The 20,134-nt window shown below is 38.8% G+C and overlaps 2 protein-coding genes across 7 annotated transcripts in view; one reads left to right on the top strand and one right to left on the bottom strand.

Moving 5' to 3' along the window:
• The window catches only part of SIAH1 (siah E3 ubiquitin protein ligase 1), a 20,924-nt gene extending 13,734 nt beyond the window's left edge, over positions 1 to 7,190 (top strand). For 2 of the 6 annotated variants that reach the window (XM_019471391.1, XM_019471390.1), the window contains exon 2: positions 3,661 to 7,190. In XM_019471391.1, coding sequence (XP_019326936.1) covers positions 3,663 to 4,511 — 849 coding nt within the window. In that variant the 5' untranslated portion in view covers positions 3,661 to 3,662 and the 3' untranslated portion in view covers positions 4,512 to 7,190. Of the gene's footprint in view, positions 1 to 1,279; positions 1,557 to 1,723; positions 2,325 to 2,425 lie in introns of those variants that run through there. The other 4 variants (XM_009276707.2, XM_019471392.1, XR_657433.1 and 1 more) reach the window with 4 other exon arrangements.
• A 1,252-nt stretch (positions 7,191 to 8,442) lies between these two features.
• The window catches only part of LONP2 (lon peptidase 2, peroxisomal), a 122,067-nt gene continuing 110,375 nt past the window's right edge, over positions 8,443 to 20,134 (bottom strand). Inside the window, exons 13-15 of the mRNA XM_019471374.1 lie at positions 13,458 to 13,665; positions 11,928 to 12,118; positions 8,443 to 10,095 (exon numbers count right to left, since the gene is read on the bottom strand). Coding sequence (XP_019326919.1) covers positions 9,874 to 10,095; positions 11,928 to 12,118; positions 13,458 to 13,665 — 621 coding nt within the window. The 3' untranslated portion in view covers positions 8,443 to 9,873. The remainder of the gene's footprint in view (positions 10,096 to 11,927; positions 12,119 to 13,457; positions 13,666 to 20,134) is intronic.

The raw sequence follows: 20,134 nt of genomic DNA, 5'->3' as shown, positions 1-20,134 counted from the left end.
GGGGGGGCGGGGGGCCGCTGCCCCGAGCTTCCGCGCGGCTCTGTCTTCTCTGCAACCATTTTCCGGTTTCTTAGAAGGTATAGCGGGGGGGTGGGAGAGGGGGAAAGTAGCAGACTGTACAAAATATTTTCCCTAGAAAAATGTTTCAGGGTTATAGAATCTTTTAATAGCTGTGCCTTCTACCATGGCATCAGTATGGTTGTGTTTTGCTGGCTTTTTTGCATGTTTTGTAGTTCTTCATTTACTTTAAGAAAATAATGTGTAAGATTATGGGATGTTTCTTTGCCCTGGTAGTTTGCTTCTTAGTGCTTTCACTGATACAGCCGAGCCCGTCTCTTCCGCGCGGACACGCGATGAGCTCCTTCGCTCCCCATGACGGGGAGATCTGCCTCCAGCCTTCTGTATTCGTGGAAGGGAGTCTTGTGTGCGTGCTTGCCGGGAAGTAAAACCAGCAAGGGGAAAGGTAGTGACTTTTAAATTGCGTGCTGCGCAGTATTTTAAGCTGGTTTTGTAGGAGCTGTGAAATCGTGTCTCTCGGAGATCTCGATAGCGTGTGTGTTTCGCCCTTCCCCAGAGCGGTGTTGAGAATAGTTTCATCAACAGGTCGGTGCGTTCTGATGTCATCAAGGACAGAGTTTTTCTCGATCTGGAGCTAGGAAATCTTAAAATACATTTGTCCTTCTTCACTCGTTCTGTTGGTTTAAAAGCTTTAAAATTTGTACAATCTTTTGAATAATTTGTGTTGTAGGAACGAATACTTTTGAAGATGACACCTAGTGTGCCTTAGTTTGTCGCTGTTGCTTAGAGACTATTCCCAGTGTGTGCCCACAAAGATAACATAATAACAAATACTGCATATAGGGGTTTTTACCCATAGTAAAGTTTTCGTAACTAAAAATATCTTTAAACTTTATTTCCAGTTCTGTAGTTGTTTTTACTTGGTTTGTAATTGTATGTTTTTGATAGTTTGGTGGGTTAAATGTATTGCACTGTTAACACTTTTACTTGTGATTAACTTGTAGTTTTTAAGATAGCTATAAAAAATGAACTTCTCTGACTTTTCCATCATGATGTATTATTCATCTCTGTGTTAACAAGAGTGATGAAAATGAAGGCTTTGGGCAAGTTTAGGCTTGGTAAATTACAGTTTATAGCTTTATCCAGTTTATTCCTTGCGTGCTAATCTCAATGGTCTGGTTCACAGATTCCTGCTCATTTTCATTCCCTGCTCATTTGGATGGTCCTCGGTTGTGGAAGGTGTGTGTGAAGGCTGGTCACATACAGAAACGGTGATAAAACAGGGCTGTACAGTTCTTTTCTCTAGTACTTCCGTAGCTTAGAAAGCTTAAGTGGGAAGTACACCTGTGCATAAGGTCTTTTGCAAAGTTTGTAGGTTGCTTAATTTAACTGTTGAACGGGCTCTGAGAGGTGTAATTAAAGAAACCAGAGCTCACCCAGCTCGTCAGACTGCCTAGGGAACTGGTCTAACGCAGTGGTTTTCACCAGTGTTATCTGTGGGTTACTGGGGATCCCTGGATCAGGACGTATAGGTTCAGGTAAGATGAAGCACACGCAAACTTTTCTGAAATGCGTGTGTTTACAATATTTGAAGGGAAACACTTTTAGAATTTCGCATGTGATTTCAAAGCTCTTCCCAAGCGAACAGCGTGATCAGAATTTGTTCTCCCGTGTACAATTATTCTCTGCGTATAATTTGTTCTAGAGTGTAGAACTGCAGGGTGCCATCAGGAGCCTCCCACCTGCGGGTGTTGGGGAAGAATAGCAGCAGTGCTCAGTTGTCACAGATGCCTTATCATTTGAATCTCCTCACAACAAGCTGGAGTGGCAGAAGATATTTGATGTGTCACAGATATCTTAAACTTTTCATCTAGGCTGGAATGCCTTACAGTAGGAAAATAAGGCCAAAAGATACAAACATTCCTGTCGTATCTCTACAGTATCAGTTAAGGCCCAGCATTGAAAACCAGTGTATGGGTTTTTTTCTGAAGATGGGAACTGGATATTTCTAGTTCAACAAACCTGAGATACGAAGGAAGAGACCTTGGAGGGGTGAGATGATGCTGTTACTGGGCATGTGACACTCATAAAACCAGTGACTGAACACCGAATCTTAGACACTCGTGTTTTTCTAGCTCTGGACTGGGGAGAGGTGCTTCTGTAGGAGAATTGAAATTGCCTGTCTGTGATTACTTCTTGAATATCAAGGGAGAAGTTATTTTGCGTGTTGGAATCTCTTAGGTCCTTCGCTTCGTGCCCTGAACAGTGCATGTCTTGCAAAAGCATGTACAGTATGCTGCTTTGAGGTATCTAGTCCAAGTATGAGTAAGTTTGTGGGTGAAATGATGCTAAATATGAGAAGCTTGCCTATTGCCTAATATTCCCATGTCAAACAGCAAGGAGATTAAAGATGAGGATTATTTTGAGAGCTTTTATACATATGTGACAGATACAGAGCTAGTGTACTTGGAGAGAAGAACTTCAGGTGGTTGAGAATTTTACTGTGTAACGGAAGCCAATTTTGGATAGCATTTTACTTAACTTTCCTTAAGCTACAAAGGTAAGGTTTATTTTTTCAAAATGGAGCGTTTATTTTTTCTGGTAGTACTAGTAATTCCTTTTGCACAAGGAGGAGTAGAGTTAGGGGGTGCAGGAGAAAGTGTAGCATCCGTAACGTGGTAAGAAATATGGTACTTTCATCGCATTTGTTGAATGCTTGAGCAAGCTGTTTGGTCGGACAGCTGTTAACTTTTGTCTGGGGACATTTGAAAGAATAGAACTTCAGTGTAAACGCCACTGAATGTAAAACTTCATCAACAGTGCCTTTTCAAGTTACTGGAAGTGTTTGAGTACTTATATGTTAAAATTAATTCTCAAATTTAATCTTTTGGATTTCTTGTCTTATTTGGGAAATTCAATAAAATGATTGCTTTGTTTTTCTTTTCTGGTATCTTCACAAATGGCTTAGTTCAGGACGCTGGAGCAATGGATGCGCTTTACAAGCTATGGGACTTAGTAACAGAGTAGTGAAAATGAAGAGTCACTGTGCTATCCTGGGAAAAGAGCAGTGTAGTAATCTTCTTAGCTATGCTGTTCCTTGTTTTTTTTAAAAAAATTTACAGTAAACATGATTACTGAGAAGGTCATATCCGGAAATTCATTTTTTCATTAAAAACGGCTAGTTTCTTAGCTCACTAAATACACAGCAACTTAAAATTCAGCCTTAGAATTGTTCCATAGCGCTCCTAGTTGTTACATGCAAGTGAGCTGGGTGGAGTATTCCATAAATGCAATATTAAAAAAAACCAAAACAAAACCCAACAACAAACTTTGAGGAGTTCAGTTACATTTTTAGCATCTCTTTACTCGTCTCCTTTGCAGCTTCCAGTAGGTAAATTCTGCTTCAGAATAATTAGCAGAACTTCTTCACTCATTAAATTTGCATGTCATACAAGTGTCCGTATTGTATGCAGCACAATTGATACTCTACACATAGCGTATCCAGTTTGCATTACATGGGTTTTTTTGCTTTCATTTGTATCGATTTTCTTTTGAAGCTTCTTTGTAAATCAATAAATACTGTATGCAGAGGAAAAGAAAATGTGTTTAGATACTCATTCTTTTTTCTCTCTTCTGTTACAGAAATGAGCCGTCAGACTGCTACAGCACTACCTACAGGTACCTCAAAGTGTACGCCATCACAGCGGGTGCCTGCCCTGACTGGCACTACAGCTTCCAATAATGACTTGGCTAGTCTCTTTGAGTGTCCTGTGTGTTTTGACTATGTGCTGCCACCAATTCTTCAGTGTCAGAGTGGCCATCTTGTTTGCAGCAACTGTCGCCCCAAACTTACGTGCTGTCCAACCTGCCGAGGCCCGCTGGGCTCCATTCGTAACCTGGCTATGGAGAAAGTTGCCAATTCTGTACTATTCCCGTGTAAATATGCCTCTTCCGGATGTGAGATAACTCTGCCACACACAGAAAAAGCAGAACATGAGGAGCTGTGTGAGTTTAGGCCTTATTCCTGTCCATGTCCCGGTGCTTCATGTAAATGGCAAGGTTCTCTGGATGCTGTAATGCCACATCTGATGCATCAACATAAGTCAATTACAACACTTCAGGGAGAAGATATAGTGTTCCTTGCTACAGACATTAATCTTCCTGGTGCTGTTGACTGGGTTATGATGCAGTCTTGTTTTGGCTTTCATTTCATGTTAGTATTGGAGAAACAGGAAAAATATGATGGTCACCAGCAGTTCTTTGCAATTGTACAGCTGATAGGAACACGCAAGCAAGCAGAAAACTTTGCTTATCGACTTGAGTTAAATGGTCATAGGCGGCGATTGACTTGGGAAGCAACTCCTCGATCTATCCATGAGGGAATTGCAACAGCCATTATGAATAGTGACTGTCTAGTCTTTGACACCAGCATTGCACAGCTCTTTGCAGAAAATGGCAATTTAGGCATCAATGTAACTATATCCATGTGTTGAAATGGCAATCAAACCTCTTCAGGCCAGTGTTTAAAACCGTTGCATTTAATTTAGCAGAAACTAGGGTAACCATCTTTGACTGTCAGACAAATTATTTGGTAGATGGAGGGTAGACATATATGAAGGGAAACAAAAGGAAAGGCTGTTAAATTACAGGAAGCAGTTGCATGTAGTAACACTAATATATTTAAAATAAGTCAACAGTAAACCACTGAAAATATATATACACCCAAAATGGGCATCTTTTGTATTAAGAATTGATTCTACAGGAAATGTTGTAAAATAATTCTAAAAACTTGTTTGTAGATTGATCGTACTGTTGAAAAGGATACTGTTTCGTGTTTTTGTTTGTGTTTTTTTTCCTCCCCCTTTGACTGACAAGCCATGTGGAGCGGCCTGGTCTCTGGCCGCTGCTTCCCCTCCTCCCCCCCACCCCCCCTTTGTAAGTCACTACATAGTATTGCTGCTGTTTGTGTATATTTTTTGTGTATTTGCTAATTTTTATTAACTTCTAGTTTTTCATTAAATAAATATGACTTTCTTTTCTGTAATTCAGGTTTTTCTCTTTTTTTGTATCTTTTTAAAATTAATTACAGGTGTCATCTTTTGATATGCATAATTGCTATGGTAAAACTTATATTTCTGTATGTTTGGTAAATTTTGTCTCTTTCCAGTAGTCAATTCATTGGTGATACTGTTCTTAATTGAGCTATTTTGTGAATGTACTGAACTCGAAAGGAGTAATTATGTTCAAAGATGTATCAGGAAAGAAAGCTCCTTTAAAAACAGGTCTAGATGTTGTTGTACTTTGAGTTACCTTCTAACAAAAATGAACAATTATTAAGAATTTTCCAAATTAAAACAATAATTCACGTTTCAAATTTAGAGACGCTTAGAAACTTGATTGCATCCTTGTATTTGTTGGTTTTTCAGGACAAAGAAGGTATTGTCTTACACAGTATTTGTAATTATAAAACCAGACCATTTGTTTTAAAAAAAAAACAAAAAAAAAGGCAGTCAGAATGAGATGTTTTCAGTCTTTTTATATTTGTCATTAAAAGAATACCTGGCAAATTAAAAAAAACAACTTTTGCTTTTTGCTTTAGCTCAAAGTTTGACACATTGATACTCTCGCTCAGTTTCTCGTCTTCATGTCTTTTGGTTGTTACTAAAGCAACTGTCTTGAACTGATTTTTGTATATCATTTTAGTGACATGATACGTGTTACAATGCAAATAATCTCTTACAGGTGTGATTCGCCAGCCACGAAGGCTTTTGAAGGATATTGGGCCTTATGCAGACTGTCTATATGTGACAAATTTAACCATGAATGTATATGGTGTTTGTGTTACAAAAGAGAGAGAGAGACAGAAAAGAGTAAGGTGAGAAGCCGTTTCTTCTCAAGCTATTTGAAAGAAATCTTTGTCGAACCTAGTCGTAGTGGGCATCTGTTTGGAGAGGTAGCCTGGCTATTAACTACTTCTGTAACACATTAAAATACAGTTTATTTACTGTGCACTGTCTTAACTTTCTTATCGGAAGTTGATCTACTAAGACAACTCTTGTTTTTATTATTTTGAGGCATGATGAGGTAAGTAGCTCTACAGGTAAGGAACATAAAATCCATCAGGTTGGATTAATAAAGTACTACAGAAGTAGCTGGCTTCATGTAGTGAAAGTAAAAAGCTTCACTTCCTGAAATTTGATAATTAGGCTGTTCGAACTGTGCACAGATTTCATTTAAAAGATGTACTGGTACCTTGTGACAGTAGATAAACGCTTCAAAAAAATCCCGCAATCTAGCGTTTTTTCTTTATGAATATACAACTGATTGTTTGCAGTCTTCTAAATTCAGTAATGATTCTCACCTAATTAAGCTTGTCTACATTTACCTCAGGTTTGTCTTCTGGTCTTTGACAGGAACTTGGCTAAATACTTCAAATGTTTTTAGAGGAATACACTGACTCACCAGCTCACTTGCGCACTCGTGGCTGGCTGGCTTGGACTGAAATTTGCCTGCCAAGGTTATCTGATTTCCAGCTCTCCAGTTTTGTTAAGAAAATCTAGCTAAGAACCTGTAAGAACTCTCAGCAGTCTGATACTTACAATTAGGGAGTAACAGGGCTGCGCAAGCGCACAAGTTGCGTAAGACTCTTCTCTGCTGCTGCTTGTACTTGGAATGGTTCGACTTGTGTCCCCAAAAGAACTGTGAATCTTAAAACCTTGTTGCGCTGCTCTGCAGTGATTTTATTTAGGCTAGAATGAGCTGAAGATCAAGACTATGCTTTTGAAGGGGACTTTGAAAATTGCATTTGTAATGAGCTTTAGAAGCTAACTGGTATGGTCAGACAGTTCTTTTATGTTTTACAGATGACAAGTGCTATAGCATAACTAACGTATGCTGACTTACTGTAATGTAAACTGGTCTTACTCCATTTGGTGTTGAAAAAAAGAAAATCTGTATAAAACATTTGATGACCACCATCAGAGGGAGTGATTAAACAAATTATACTTAGGCCCAGATCCTCAGAAGTATTAGAAGCCTAATTCAGTGGATGTCCTCTAAAGAGTTTGAGGATCTGGTAAGTCAACTACACTCTGTTATATATGAAAAAAGAAAACGTACTAGAAATCTGTACAGTTCACTACCTTATCTAAAATAAACGGTGTATTAAAGCCTGGCATTGTCTTAACATTAGCCATTTATTTAAGAAAGTACATTTTTACTTTGCTGTTGTATTGGAAAAGAGTATTCAATTTTGTCTTTAATAGATGAAATGCAGTAGATCTTGCATTTGTCCACTAGCACTACCTCCGTTGTTTTTCATTGCCCTTTAAAAAAAAAGCCTTAAAAGGAGAATGTTTGACAAATGTGGATGTTAATATTTGGGTTCTGCCTTGACATTTCTTGCTAGTTCTTGTTTGCAGTAGTGCTTTAAAATTAAAGCGGGTGAACTGTTTTGTATTGCTGCCTATACTGTTGTATTGTCCAGTATCTTTTCAAAGCTACTATGATTAAAGCATGAATTGCACTAGTGGGATAGTTAGTTACTATCTGTAGCAATTTATAGAGTGTATAGAGGAAAGGAGCTACCGCTGCTTTCTTTTTACCTTTGATAAGCTTAGTTATCTTATGGTATATTCTGAGGGACGTGTTTAATATCAGGTCCATTTAACTGTCAGTTGCAAAGCAGAATAATCCCGAGTGTATTGAAATTACTTTAAAAGTTCTTTACTGTTCTGGCTTGCTGCTGCACAGATTGTTACTCTTCTTGACAGTGTTCAGTGAAAGCAAAAGAAAAGGCACTAAAGTGTGTCTCTAGCATCTGATATAATGGGTAATGCTTACGTTTTATTTTAAAAATCTCAACAAATGAACACAACCCAGTCAGCTCTGCAAGTAGGAACATGGAAAGCTGTAAGTAAATGCCTGTTAGTATTTTCAGAGTGGCATTAAAACCCTCACCTTTCAGCTAAAGTCCACGTGGACAAGACTTATGAATTGGAGTGGTGTGGCAGACAGAAAGTCATTGCTTAACTTTTCTTGGGAGCAACTCCCCGTTCTTCCGTAGTGAAATTGCTGTGGAAGCTTTTTTTTTTTAACTATCTTTCAGAAATATGCAGTTTTTTCTACATGTATAAACAGACTGCACTGGAATTCCATGCACGTCTGTTTTCTCACTAGTGCAAAGTAGTGCAGGATTGTTATCTGATCTGCATTAAATTTGGTAAAGATTTTTTTTTTCCCCTTACCAGTTTTGATTAAAGGCAAAGCAGCACATTAGTTATTGTACCTTTCTGGTGTGTTTTACTGATTGTCCAGTTTCTTTGCACTTTTTGTGTTCAAATAAGGCAGGAAGTATTCTGAGACTCTGTTGCCTCTTACCCTTGGAACGTAGCTAGTGAATGACTAAGAGTAGACGTCTTAAAATAGTGAAACAAAAGGGGTTTTTATTTTTATTGCTTTATTAGATGAAGTCTTCTGTGAAAGTTGTAAAATCTTTTGTAAATCAGGTGCAGAAATACCCACTGAATTTATTACTATCAATCAGTGCTATTATGTTCCAGGTAAATCAGCTTCCTATCTATCTATGGAAATGAAAGCAAAACAAACTATTACTTTGGGTTTATAGGCTTTTGTCACTGATACAATTTGCATTTCATAAGCACACTTGAGTTTGTTTCAGAATTAACGGCAAGAAGAGAATGTAACATACTGGGTTTTCTCTTGTGGTTGACACTAGTATAAAACAATGAAAAAACTCAAGGATCTTGCATTACATAAGTTTACATTTCCACCATCTTCACTAACGTTGAAGGGAAGATAAGAGACAAAGCTATCAACAGATGGGATACTGACAGACTTTCTTAAACCTTAAATTATTCACAGTATGCGGTACCTAATGCAATTTAATGATCCAGTACTTTCTTGGCATTGTTTAAATGGATTTAATTTTTATAGGCTACACTCCGAACGTAGGCATCCCAGAATCAAGTTGGTTTGTCAGGTAGGAATGAAGGACATGTGCTTTGTCCCTCCAGAACGTTACCAGGCTTTTTCATGAGGTCTTCAAGTATGCTCCACCTACTGCTGGTGCTGTAAGTACAACGGTGCATACGTGAACTTCAGTGCACGATCTCCCTTCCTACATGAGAATTGGTACGTTTCTGTTCTTCTGGAGTTGCTGCCTGGATTTCGGTTTGAAAAATGATGTCTGCATTGACCTTGCTACAAACTAGAACCGAGTGCTGAAAGGACTTACTAACTTAATTTAGACCATATTGCTTCTGTTCAAATCCCTTAAGCCTATTTTTTAGATTTCAAAAACCTTATTTCTCCTGCGATGCTACTGCTCCTTAGCATACTGAATGTTATTTCCTAAATAAGTAAACTCTTGCGCTACATCAGTTTGCTTTTTGGTAACAACCCCACCTACTAGACTCTCGTGCTGTGCTGCGTTTGCTGCAATTGGGGTTCTCTGACTACAGCTCAGAGAATTGCGTATTATTCCCCGTTTGTGGGTGTGTCTTCTTTAAAGATGTAATCAGCTGCTGATATTTACATACATATATGCCAGATAAGCTAAGGAATTCTTTCCCAACAGCTTCAGCCTTCTCAGGATTGAATCTCTCGGGAAATGAGGGGTTTTTTCAAGATTCTTTACTGATGATAGTAAAAAGCAGCAAATGCTCGTGAAATGTGGCTTCGGGTTGTTAACTGCTGAAGTCATATTTTTATTTTGATTGCATTTACACTCACATTTAAACAATCGAGTTTAGCTCATAGTTAGACTTGATACATAGATAGCTGCTAGTTGCTGATCTCTTACATTTGATACAGAAGTAATCTCAGCCTGTCTGCTTACAGTTTACTATTCAAACGCTCAACTCTGGGCTTAACTGCAAATCCTCCATCAAAAGCTGCATTAAGAACTTCATCGAGACAGCTTGCCATAACAAAAGTCAAGTCTTGCCGTACATTCACTGCAATTTCTTCAAGATCTTTTTCATTTCTTCGAGGAATGATAATTCTCTTCAGTCCAGCTCGGTGTGCTGCCAGGACTTTGTCTTTAATTCCCCCAACCTAATAAGGAGAAGAAATACATATCAAAAATCCATGACGCTAATCTAATACAGTAACTATTGTAACAAATCATATCAGGAGTTAAATTTTAATGAAAGGTTCTCCTTCCCCCAGTCATTTAGGAAAGCAATTAAAAATGCAGCAGTAGTTTTAGCTCATTATATGCTTAATGAGGGAAATATATTAATATGCTACAGTACCCTTTCTGTAACAGTTAAAAGGAAAAAAATTAAAAACCTAAAATACAGGAATGCAGGTACAAGAGTGTCAATAGCGGAAAAGTCATTACTCTTCCAGAATTTTTTTGTCTTAAGAAAGACACCCTTGAGTTTTTCATATGGCGTGCTGAAATCCTGCGCCTACGTTAGAACAGAAGATTTTCAAGATAAAGGTGGTATTACGTTTAGGGGGAAAACAGTCTTAAGGCTGCAATGCCACATGATAAACAACTTGAGTTGTACAACAGAAAACACGCGGAAAAGCAAACCTGTGCTCCAAAACTGCGAAGAGGGCTTTGTTCTAGAAAAACAGGCATCGCTTCAGTAAGCCACCCGTTCGAGTTTGTAAAGAGGGGTTTTAAATTAGTTCTTCTAGTCACAGCTGCAGCTTCTTCCCCTTGAACTCTTTTCTAATCCTGTTTAAAGACCATCTTACAGAAGAAGCTCGTAATTTTACGATGCTTTACAGGAAAGGCAAGCCTTGTAGTGTAGCACAAAGGGCAAAATTTAGGCTGCTATAAAACAAGGTAGTAGCAAACGGTAAGTCCTCGTGGTGATCAGTCTAGTCTGGACAATGCTACCTACTTAGCACACTGCTTGCTTTCCGGCAGCAGGTGCAGTTAACGGCATGCTCCTATGAATTAAGTTATAGTAATAGTAAGATTCTAGACAACGTTCAGAAAGAAGGTAAACCAGGTTTAGTATTTACAGATACCTGATTTTTGCTCCCTCCTTAAACAACAGGCAAAACTTGGTCACTGGTGCAATAAAGGCAATTTATTTGGAAAGCTAAGCAAACTTGCACCAGATCCGAGTTAACGCAGTGTTTATTTTTCACTAGAGCCTTGAACAACAGGCAATCTTGTCAGTCTAACTAACTGCCACCAGAATGCTATTTCAGAGATCCTTCTAGTCTGCTACCTTACCGCGTTACCTCTGGTTTACTGCATGAAAGACAATACTATCTTCCAACTTCATCCTTCCTTTGTCCATCATTTGGTACGAGACAGTAACTCCCGTCTCTGCTTACTCACTTATGCCAGGCTCCGTTCGATACTTAAAACTGTATTTGTTGGAAAGCTTCCCTTTGCCCTCGTGCTTTGAAAAAGCTTTATGGGAACACCATTCAGCTGAACTACATACGAGGCACAAAATTTAAAAAGAATCTAAAAATACATGTATAGAGATGGTTTCAAGAGTAACCTGTATGCACAATTACCCTAAGAGCTTTAAGAAACAACTTTTCAAAGAAACCGGAGGTACTTCCGTAGTAATAGTTTGAGGAAACATGTTTAGAAATTGCAAAAAGTATTTTGGAACCATCTTGAATTTTAAGATTTCTAGGTTTCCTTTCTAACTCGACGTTTTAATGTGCTTTCCCTGAAACCAGCATCGAGGCTAGCTTTAACATTAAATGCGAAGCGGACAGAGGCGCGGTACAGTACTATACCAGGCTGGCTTCCATCAGCCTCTTACAACTGCACCAGGAGAGACCGGATTGCTGCTAAGGAACGATGCAGCAAGACTTTGCTTCTGTAAATGGCTATAAGCGGATTTTATATCCAGAATATGGAGAATTAGTACAACTTAGCTCTTTTCTCAAATGATGCTTACTGGAAGAACAAGGCCTCTTAGTGTAATTTCTCCTGTCATGGCTACATCTGAACACACCAGCCGCCCACTGAAGAGTGAAGCAAGACAGGTTACTATGGTAACACCAGCAGATGGTCCATCTTTTGTGACAGCTCCAGCTGGGAAGTGCAGATGGATGTCAGTGTTGTCAAGGAGATCAAAACTTCCAGAAGCTTAAGGAAAAAAAGAATGGTTTGAATGTGAAAAATCTAAACCCATTTTGTTCCTGGTCTTTATCTAAAAGCCTGCCAAAGAACTAAAAGTCTTAGCACTATTTTTTAACAGTAGGCTGAAAAAACAACACTATGTTGCAGAGGCCCTAGAAAAACAAACAAAAAGAAAACCCAGCAAGCTTTCCTACATCCAGATTCCTAGACAAAACCGTAACAAGTTAACCAATAAGCATTTGCATGTACTGGAAATTCAGAGTAGGGATTAGTGTAGAAACCAAGGAATTCCTACATAGAATTTTTAGGGTTTTTACGTCGCAAACCATAAATGTCAATTTTCAGAGAACATACCACAAAATCAGCACTCCACAGAAAGCCAGCATTAAGCAGGATTATAAAGTCAATCTCTCATTTACATCTTTTCACCTTACTTAACCTGTAGGACATAATGGCGTAAACTAGAGGTAAACATGTATACACAGTTAATGCCAGCAGCAGTTCGTAGATTGAGTCGATTTAGTTTTTTAACTATCTAAACTTCTATAAATAATGACAGATACTGGACAATTATTTGCCTATTCAGCAGATGATGGAACTAGAAAGCACACTTCTCGAACTCTTGGGAGGTTCAAACAAAAACCAGAAGAGTTAAAAGTTTCTCGGCTGAAGTCCTATTGCACTGCAGTTCAACAGCTGCCACACAAACCCAACTAATTCTCAAAACATTAAAACTTAGACTATGAAAACCTACTTGTAACAGAAACTGCGTCTTAATTTTAGAGGAAAACTACAGACTTGCGTATCTATATCTACATCACGAAAGTACTGCTGGAAAGCTTGAATGTAAAAATGAGTAAGGGGCAGCATCTGCCACAACTAAGGAGAAGCATCTCGGCACAGAGGCTGTCCACACCCTTCCAGGTCATTGCAGGGAGGGACTGGCCAGGGTGGGAGAATCTGCAGTGACAACTCATGCTCTGCCTAGGCTGACCTGTTTGCCAGGCCACTAACACCGCAGCTTGGCAGGAATCGGGAAAAGAACTACAAAGAGGAACTCCAGAGCCGGTTTCATCTTCAGCGTAGCACTGATTGCCGGAAAACCCTTTCTCTGCTAAGGCAACACTTAATACATTTCCACAGTGAGTCCGAGTAGCTTCCGCTGTCACTCGGTAACGTTACAATCTGCTGAATTACTGAAAAATACCAAGTTTTAGGACATTTAATTTCCATGCAATATTAACGCTTCCTTTATGCGCATCCCTGCAATAAGAGGCCAACAGATGCATACGATCTCTTTGATGCAATACAGCTAGGCACTGTTTGTCATTTTTTCCCAACCTACCGTTGGTTAGCTGATACCTCTTTGCATTGCTGCGCAACCAGCTAATTGCAAGATGCGCCGACTCCTTCATAACATCTCCGAGTTGACCAGTCAAAGTAAGCTGACCTTCTCCGTCCATGCGGCTGGCTTCTACAAACATGATCTCTCCCCCTAAGGGAGTCCAAGCCAAGCCTATGGCTACTCCTGGCTGACTTAAGCGTTCAGACACCTGAAGGAAAATAACACAGGAAACAGTTTAGGAAATAGCCCTAACAAAACTATTGCAAAAACAATTTGATAGTTGCCTTCAAAACAACTGGACCCATTAAAACACAAAAGTTAAGCCCAAGTGTCTGATCTCTTCTTTTTTTTTTTTTTAAATGCAGCAGTAATTCTGCCTTATGTGTAAACGTTAATTACAGAAGAGGAGCTGTACGTGGCTGCTAGCTTAAGGCAATGGCAAACGTCTGGGTATATCCTTCTTTAAACCTTCCCCACCCCCAAAAGTTCAATGAGAGTCTGTCTTTCTCTTCAAAGGACTTTGTCAATCCTGACTGAATGCTTATATGACTTAATCCGTCTGCTAGAGGTGTATTTGCCCTGACTCTGTCTGTTACTTACATGAAAAAGCCAGTTTTGCTCCCAGATGTTACCTAAAAGCCTTTTTAAAGGTGGCTGTGTTGCCCAATCCACTGTCAGATAACACACTGATTTTGTTCACTGCAAACATTTAGAAATAATTTTGAACAATGAAAACACGAGGCTGCCAGCAGGCTAGATATGAAAGAGGATGGGAAATCTGACTGACTCCCATTAGTAATTACAAGTAGTTAAGCAAGCTCTACCCCACACAAGACCATGATCTACTTATCTAAAGTCTGCCTATGCCCCGTTACTGATGAGAGTAATGGAGGTCTCTGAATCCCAGTCTCCTGTGTTAAGAGAAGGAAAGAGAGGCAGGATGTTTTCCATGAAAGTTCCAGGTTTTGATTTTTTTTTTCCTTTGTCTGAGAGATTCTTTTAGAATATACAGAAAGTCCTTTTGTTTTCCTGAGCTTCAAGGAGATGAAGAAACCCTGATGAAAGATCATACAGCTATTGAACATGTTCTGAACAACTAAGTTATGTATTTATTATGAGGCAGAGAAGAAACTGGATGAATTTTTACTGTGCCAGGCAGTGACTAGAGCAAAAGACAAATACTCCTTTGTAAAATAAAGTGATAGGCCCATTTCAAAATAATTTTGTCTCTTACTGAAATGCAGAATTGAAAGTTAATTTGATTCATTCCTGAAAGGGATGAATTCTTCATTAAACTCTTTAGAGAATTTAAAGAAACGTTTAATTTCTTGGATCGAAAACAAATCAAAGGAGCCTCACAACAGAACCATAGTAAAAGAATTCCAATTCCGAAATCTGCATTTCTAGTTACGTTAAAATTTCTCAAACTATTTTTGTCCCTTCTAAGCACGTTTAACATTCCATTTTATACTACTTGCAAATCCAGAGCAGTAGACCACTTTTTTTTTCCTCTAGCATCAACTCATTCTGCACTGCACAACTTACCATAATCTTAATGCTTTCATTTTGCTTCCTTCCAAGAGCTAGCAGAGAAGTAAACTAATCAGACTTTGTACAGACACTGAAAAGGCAAAGCTCTGTATACACAAAGTCGACTTGCTTTTAACCATCAGCCCAGCTGCAAGATCAGAGAGATCTGTACAGAAGCCCGTACAGCCGTGTACCTTAGGTCTGGAGGCAGAAATGCTTGTACGGCTCTGCTGTGAGCTGGCTGTATTAGAAATACTTTGATTTGTGAGCTCCAAAGATAGTAAATTATTAAGTAAGTATTCTAGTCCCTTACTAAAATGCCTCTCCGTAAGCCCACTAGAAATGCTGCTGCAAGTCCCAAGGAGTACACGGGCCTGAAGTTTTGTAAGTCAAACAGCAGCAGTGGATTACCTAAGCAGAACAATATAGCCTTCCATGAGATTACCAGAACAAGAACTCTCTTCCTCAATAGGAGCCAAACGTTAACATTTCGGTATTAGGCTGAAATCCATCCCCATCACAAAAATAAAATCAAAATCAAGACCATAAAATTCTTAATGCTCAGTTTCTCTTTCCTGTTTCACAAATAGAAAGCGGGCTCCTTTATGCAGTAAGAGTGAACAACTATTCACTTTACAGCTGGTACCTCTGGTTACTGGCCAAAGAGAGATGCACGTTTAAAAAAAATAAGCTCATTTACAAACACACAAGTTGTGCTACTTGTAGCTGTAGACAACTCAGATACGTGAAAGGAACAACTTGCTCATGCAAGAGAATTGGTGAAGAAAAAAAAAAAGCATTTAAAATCCTACAAAATGAAATGAAACATACATGCTTCCAGTTATAATTTCTGATTTTGTATTATATGCTTTGCCAAATGCTATACTGAACTATCAAGCACTGTCTTCTTCTAAGTTTGATGACTTAAGATTTGAAATGTGGCCCTCACTCAGGATCACTGTTTCTTGGTTTGAGGGAAATTAGCACACCGCAGAGGCACGGTGCAAGTGGTGCCAACTCTGACTATAGCAAAGGTACGCCGATACAGGAGCTCCTGGCACAAACGAGCCCCCAGCTGTCAGGAGAGACAAGCAGCAGAGGCCAGCGGGACTGGTGTTACACTCCTGGATCTAGCTGACAACCAGGTAAGACAGTAACTATACTTATCGCACACTAAAGCAAAGGAAACCACACAGCCCCTCTCCTTGGTTCTCTTGTGGCTCTCGGTTATCTCCATATTTTGAATGGCATCATGCCATTTGCTTTCATTAGCATAATTTAGCTAGAATGGCTGTTTCTTTTTCTAGCATTTAAGACAATTGTACATAATAGAGTGTTTCCCTTTTACGGTATCAAAATACCTCATCTTCTCAAGCATTTTCATTTTTGTTAACATACGTTTCTATATCCATTGCCTGGATGGGGAACAAAATCAATTCATCCTGGTTACACTGAGATCCGACAACATTGAAGCATCCTCCTTTACACTTGAGACAATCATGTATTTTCGCAACCTGTCATGGTTTCAAACATTTCAGGTATAATGAACAAAAGTAACTGTCCATACCCTCTCCCATCCCAAAGTAGCCATCAACAAGGTTTGCTGGTTTCGAGTTTTTTGTTTTCTTTTCCTTTTTTTGGACTGGATGTTAGCACTGGCCCTAACTGTGTATCAATTCAAAACAGTTTACAGACTAATTCCACTGTTTGAGAGCTCAGGGGCAGAAAATAGCAAACATGACTGAAGAACAAAAACCAAATGGTTCTAAAGGCTCATCATTTATCTCACCTCAGTGCAAACTCCTTCCTCTATCCTCAGACTAGGTAGGTACCTCTACTTACTTTCACAAGCAAGTTGAGATCTGGCAAGAGAAACTAGGTGTGTAGTAAGTGCTAATCACCTGCCAACCATCATTCTTCGCACTAACTGGTAGACTCAGAGGCCAGCAACTTCTCTTGCTGTACTGCTAGAGACAGTACTACCTCCACTGCAACCTCCTCACCTGCACGTTAACTGATGCGTGTTGACAGGCATACGTATAGAAAACGCCCTGGCAGCTTTGGTAACTGTCTTTAGAAAAGACCCTTGAAAATCCCTAAAACCACACACACACACAAAACCCCATACAGCCATACAATACTTAGAAGAAAGTACGTTATAGAATCATAGAATAGTTTAGGTTGGAAAAGACCTTTAAGATCATCGAGTCCATCTGTTAACCTAACACTGCCAAGTCCACCATTCAACCACGTCCCTAAGCACCACATCTACACGTCTTTTAAATACCTCCAGGGATGGTGACTCCACCACTTCCCTGAGCAGCCTGTTCCAATGCTTGACAACCCTTTCGGTGAAGAAATTTTTCCTAATATCCAGTCATACCTATGAAGTGTTGCAGTGAGCTCCACAAGACTCAATCACTCCTGGCACCTCTGAATAATTTCTTCTCACAAAAAGTCAGAGGAATTTAAATTAGAAAAAATCCTTACTTACGCTTTTTAAACAACTTAAATTAAAAATGACCATTAGAATCAGCTGATGACTGGTCATGTCTGTCAGATGATGGAAGAAGAGGTCACTGACCTACATAAACAGTCTTGTTTTTTGAAATTTTTTGTACATGAGACCAACCCAGCTACGATTTAGCTGTAATCTGAGTAGATGACCATATTGTCAGATACATTTTAGCTGCCTGGACACCGCAAAATTAAAGTCTTAACATTTAGTGCAATCATTTATTTTAAAATATTTAAGGTTATTCCAAGATAAAGGAAAAGAGACATCATCCGCAAGTCTGCAGTTTTGGAGTTCCTTTGTAAGTCAGCATAATTGACAAAATGCTATTAAGTCACTGATTCGTAATGGGAAGATGAGAACCAGTCCTAAGTTACTTGCTGGCCTTTAGCATCTTTGTTATCCTTCCACAGGTTCTCCCAACCTGACTGTACAAGCCTTTTTTCTAGTCTACTCCTCTGACTCATTCCCTAGCAAACCACTGCAGGCAGGATATATAACAGCAGCTTCCTTTAAGGGAGGAGGATTTCCCAGAAATATCACCACAAGACTGATGTTTCTTAGGTAAAAATGCCTATCTAAACCTGTGCTTTGTACAGGTTTTGCTTCTAAAAGATAACCTAATTTGTTCCTTAATTAGAACTGTCTATGTCCCATGAAATAGAGCTATTCTTTTACGGCATCTGCACTTTCAGCTCCAAGAATAGGTAATTTCACTGACCTACAGCTTCTGTCACTTCAACTTCACTCACATTATGAGGATACAGACTAATTCTGACAGGCCTTCCTGTGGTGCCAATAACATTTTGTTAACTGAGCAGAATTAAGGGTTGAAAGAAAGAAAAAAAAAAACAACCTACAAAAAAGCTAAAATCCAAGTCAAAAGAGAAATACTTCATTATAAACACTGGATATGTTATAAACCCTTTCCCCCAAAAGCGTGCTGTGCTGAAACATTTCATTAAATCTTTTACACTTTAAACTACTGTCAAGATTATTCTTCCAAAGCCTTACTGTGTGATTTATTCCAACGTTTGTTCTGTAGGGTGACACATAAGATGATTTATTTGTGATAAATGAATTAATCCTACAAGTGTGAGCTGAGTATTCTGTCATGCCTTTCTGCTGGGAGACCTCTGCAGAAAATACACAAGCAATGCACTGAAAAGGTGAAAGATCAACCACTTATTTCAAGGTATTCCCTGAAGGACAACAGATCAATTAAGTCATGTTTTCAGTTCTATTTGCTCAGTCTCATCCGAGTACTGACGTGGTGGCTGCCTCCACTGTGTCTTTATTTCAACTAATTATAAATGGCAAAATGCAGGCCAAAGGTGAAGCTTTAAAGGCTAGATATAGAAAGGAGACACACCGCAGACTACAAAACCAGAAAAAACACCAGTAGCCAATCTGAAACGCCTGTCACTGAGACAGGAGCTATACTCTTCATTTGAGAGAGTCTTGGGGGCACTTGAGAAAATTCAAAGGAATAATAGGTTACTTGGGAAAATTCATTAAAACAGGAGTTATGTGGCTATCTGAGCAATTTACATTTAAACAATCATAAAGTGTGTACTGAAAAATATTTACTCATTAATAAATACAGCAAATAGTACATGAAAATAAATCCTGAGCAGCTCAGGGAATTGATGCTGTGTGGATTCATCTCTAGTTCTATTTATGCACTACTTAATTTGCCTGCTAAATATGGAAACGTTTAAAAAACCTTTAATACACAGGTCAAAAGCTTCAGTCAGTCTTATTTCAGCTTATACAGGCCAGCAGATCCATGAAATGCTTATATGCATATTCATGGCAACAGTGCATGCAAAAAAAACCCCCAACCCAGCACTCATGTATTTGTATATTTGGAATTAAGAACCACACTTTAAAAATTTTACTTGCGCTACTTACTCCTGTAGAAAAAGGACAAAATAGCAGAAACTATTTGCCAACACAGCCACGCTACCAAATTTAAATCAATAATCAACTCCAGAAAAAGTTCAAAGAACAGCAGAACATCTAAGGAAAGTCACATATTAGCTTATTTCTTGGCCTACAATCTAATTTTTAAAAAGTGTGGTAATTTCATAATTGTTTGAATTAATTCTACTCTTGACTGAGAACTAGGGGTACAGTTGCAAGTGACCAGAACTTTTGTACAAATTTACCAAATTCAATTTATTTTTTAGCACCTTTATGAAACTAATAAACACCGTTTGTAGAAATCAGAGTAAGGCTTGAATATTAGGTTCAATTTACTACAACGGCTTTATGTGCATCTGCAATTCAAGCATTAAAAAGCCAAATGATCCTGCAGCGCTTTAGCTCCAAAGACCAGATGTCTGAAGTATATAACGTACTCCAAAATGAAAATTCAGGTAGAATGTTATTTCTCTGAAAACAACCCACATGCTATTTTTCAGTAATTGTTTCTAAAAGTCGGGTAGTGAGAAAAAGATAGACAGACTCGTAAAAATTTCCATAGGGGTACTACAAATGGTCTGACGGCTACAGTCATTCCAAATCAAGCTAAAGTATATCCATGCTACCTTCTTAATTAAAATGGCCTTGAACTGTCTTGTGTGATTTTATTATTGGGTATAGTGGCTTCTGAGGGATGAAAAGAAAG

Source organism: Aptenodytes forsteri, unplaced genomic scaffold, assembly GCF_000699145.1.
Source record: "Aptenodytes forsteri isolate BGI_AS27 unplaced genomic scaffold, ASM69914v1 Scaffold33, whole genome shotgun sequence".
Taxonomy (NCBI): Eukaryota; Metazoa; Chordata; class Aves; order Sphenisciformes; family Spheniscidae; genus Aptenodytes; species Aptenodytes forsteri.
Note: the sequence above shows the minus strand (reverse complement) of the source record. Positions and strands in the feature narration are given on the sequence as shown.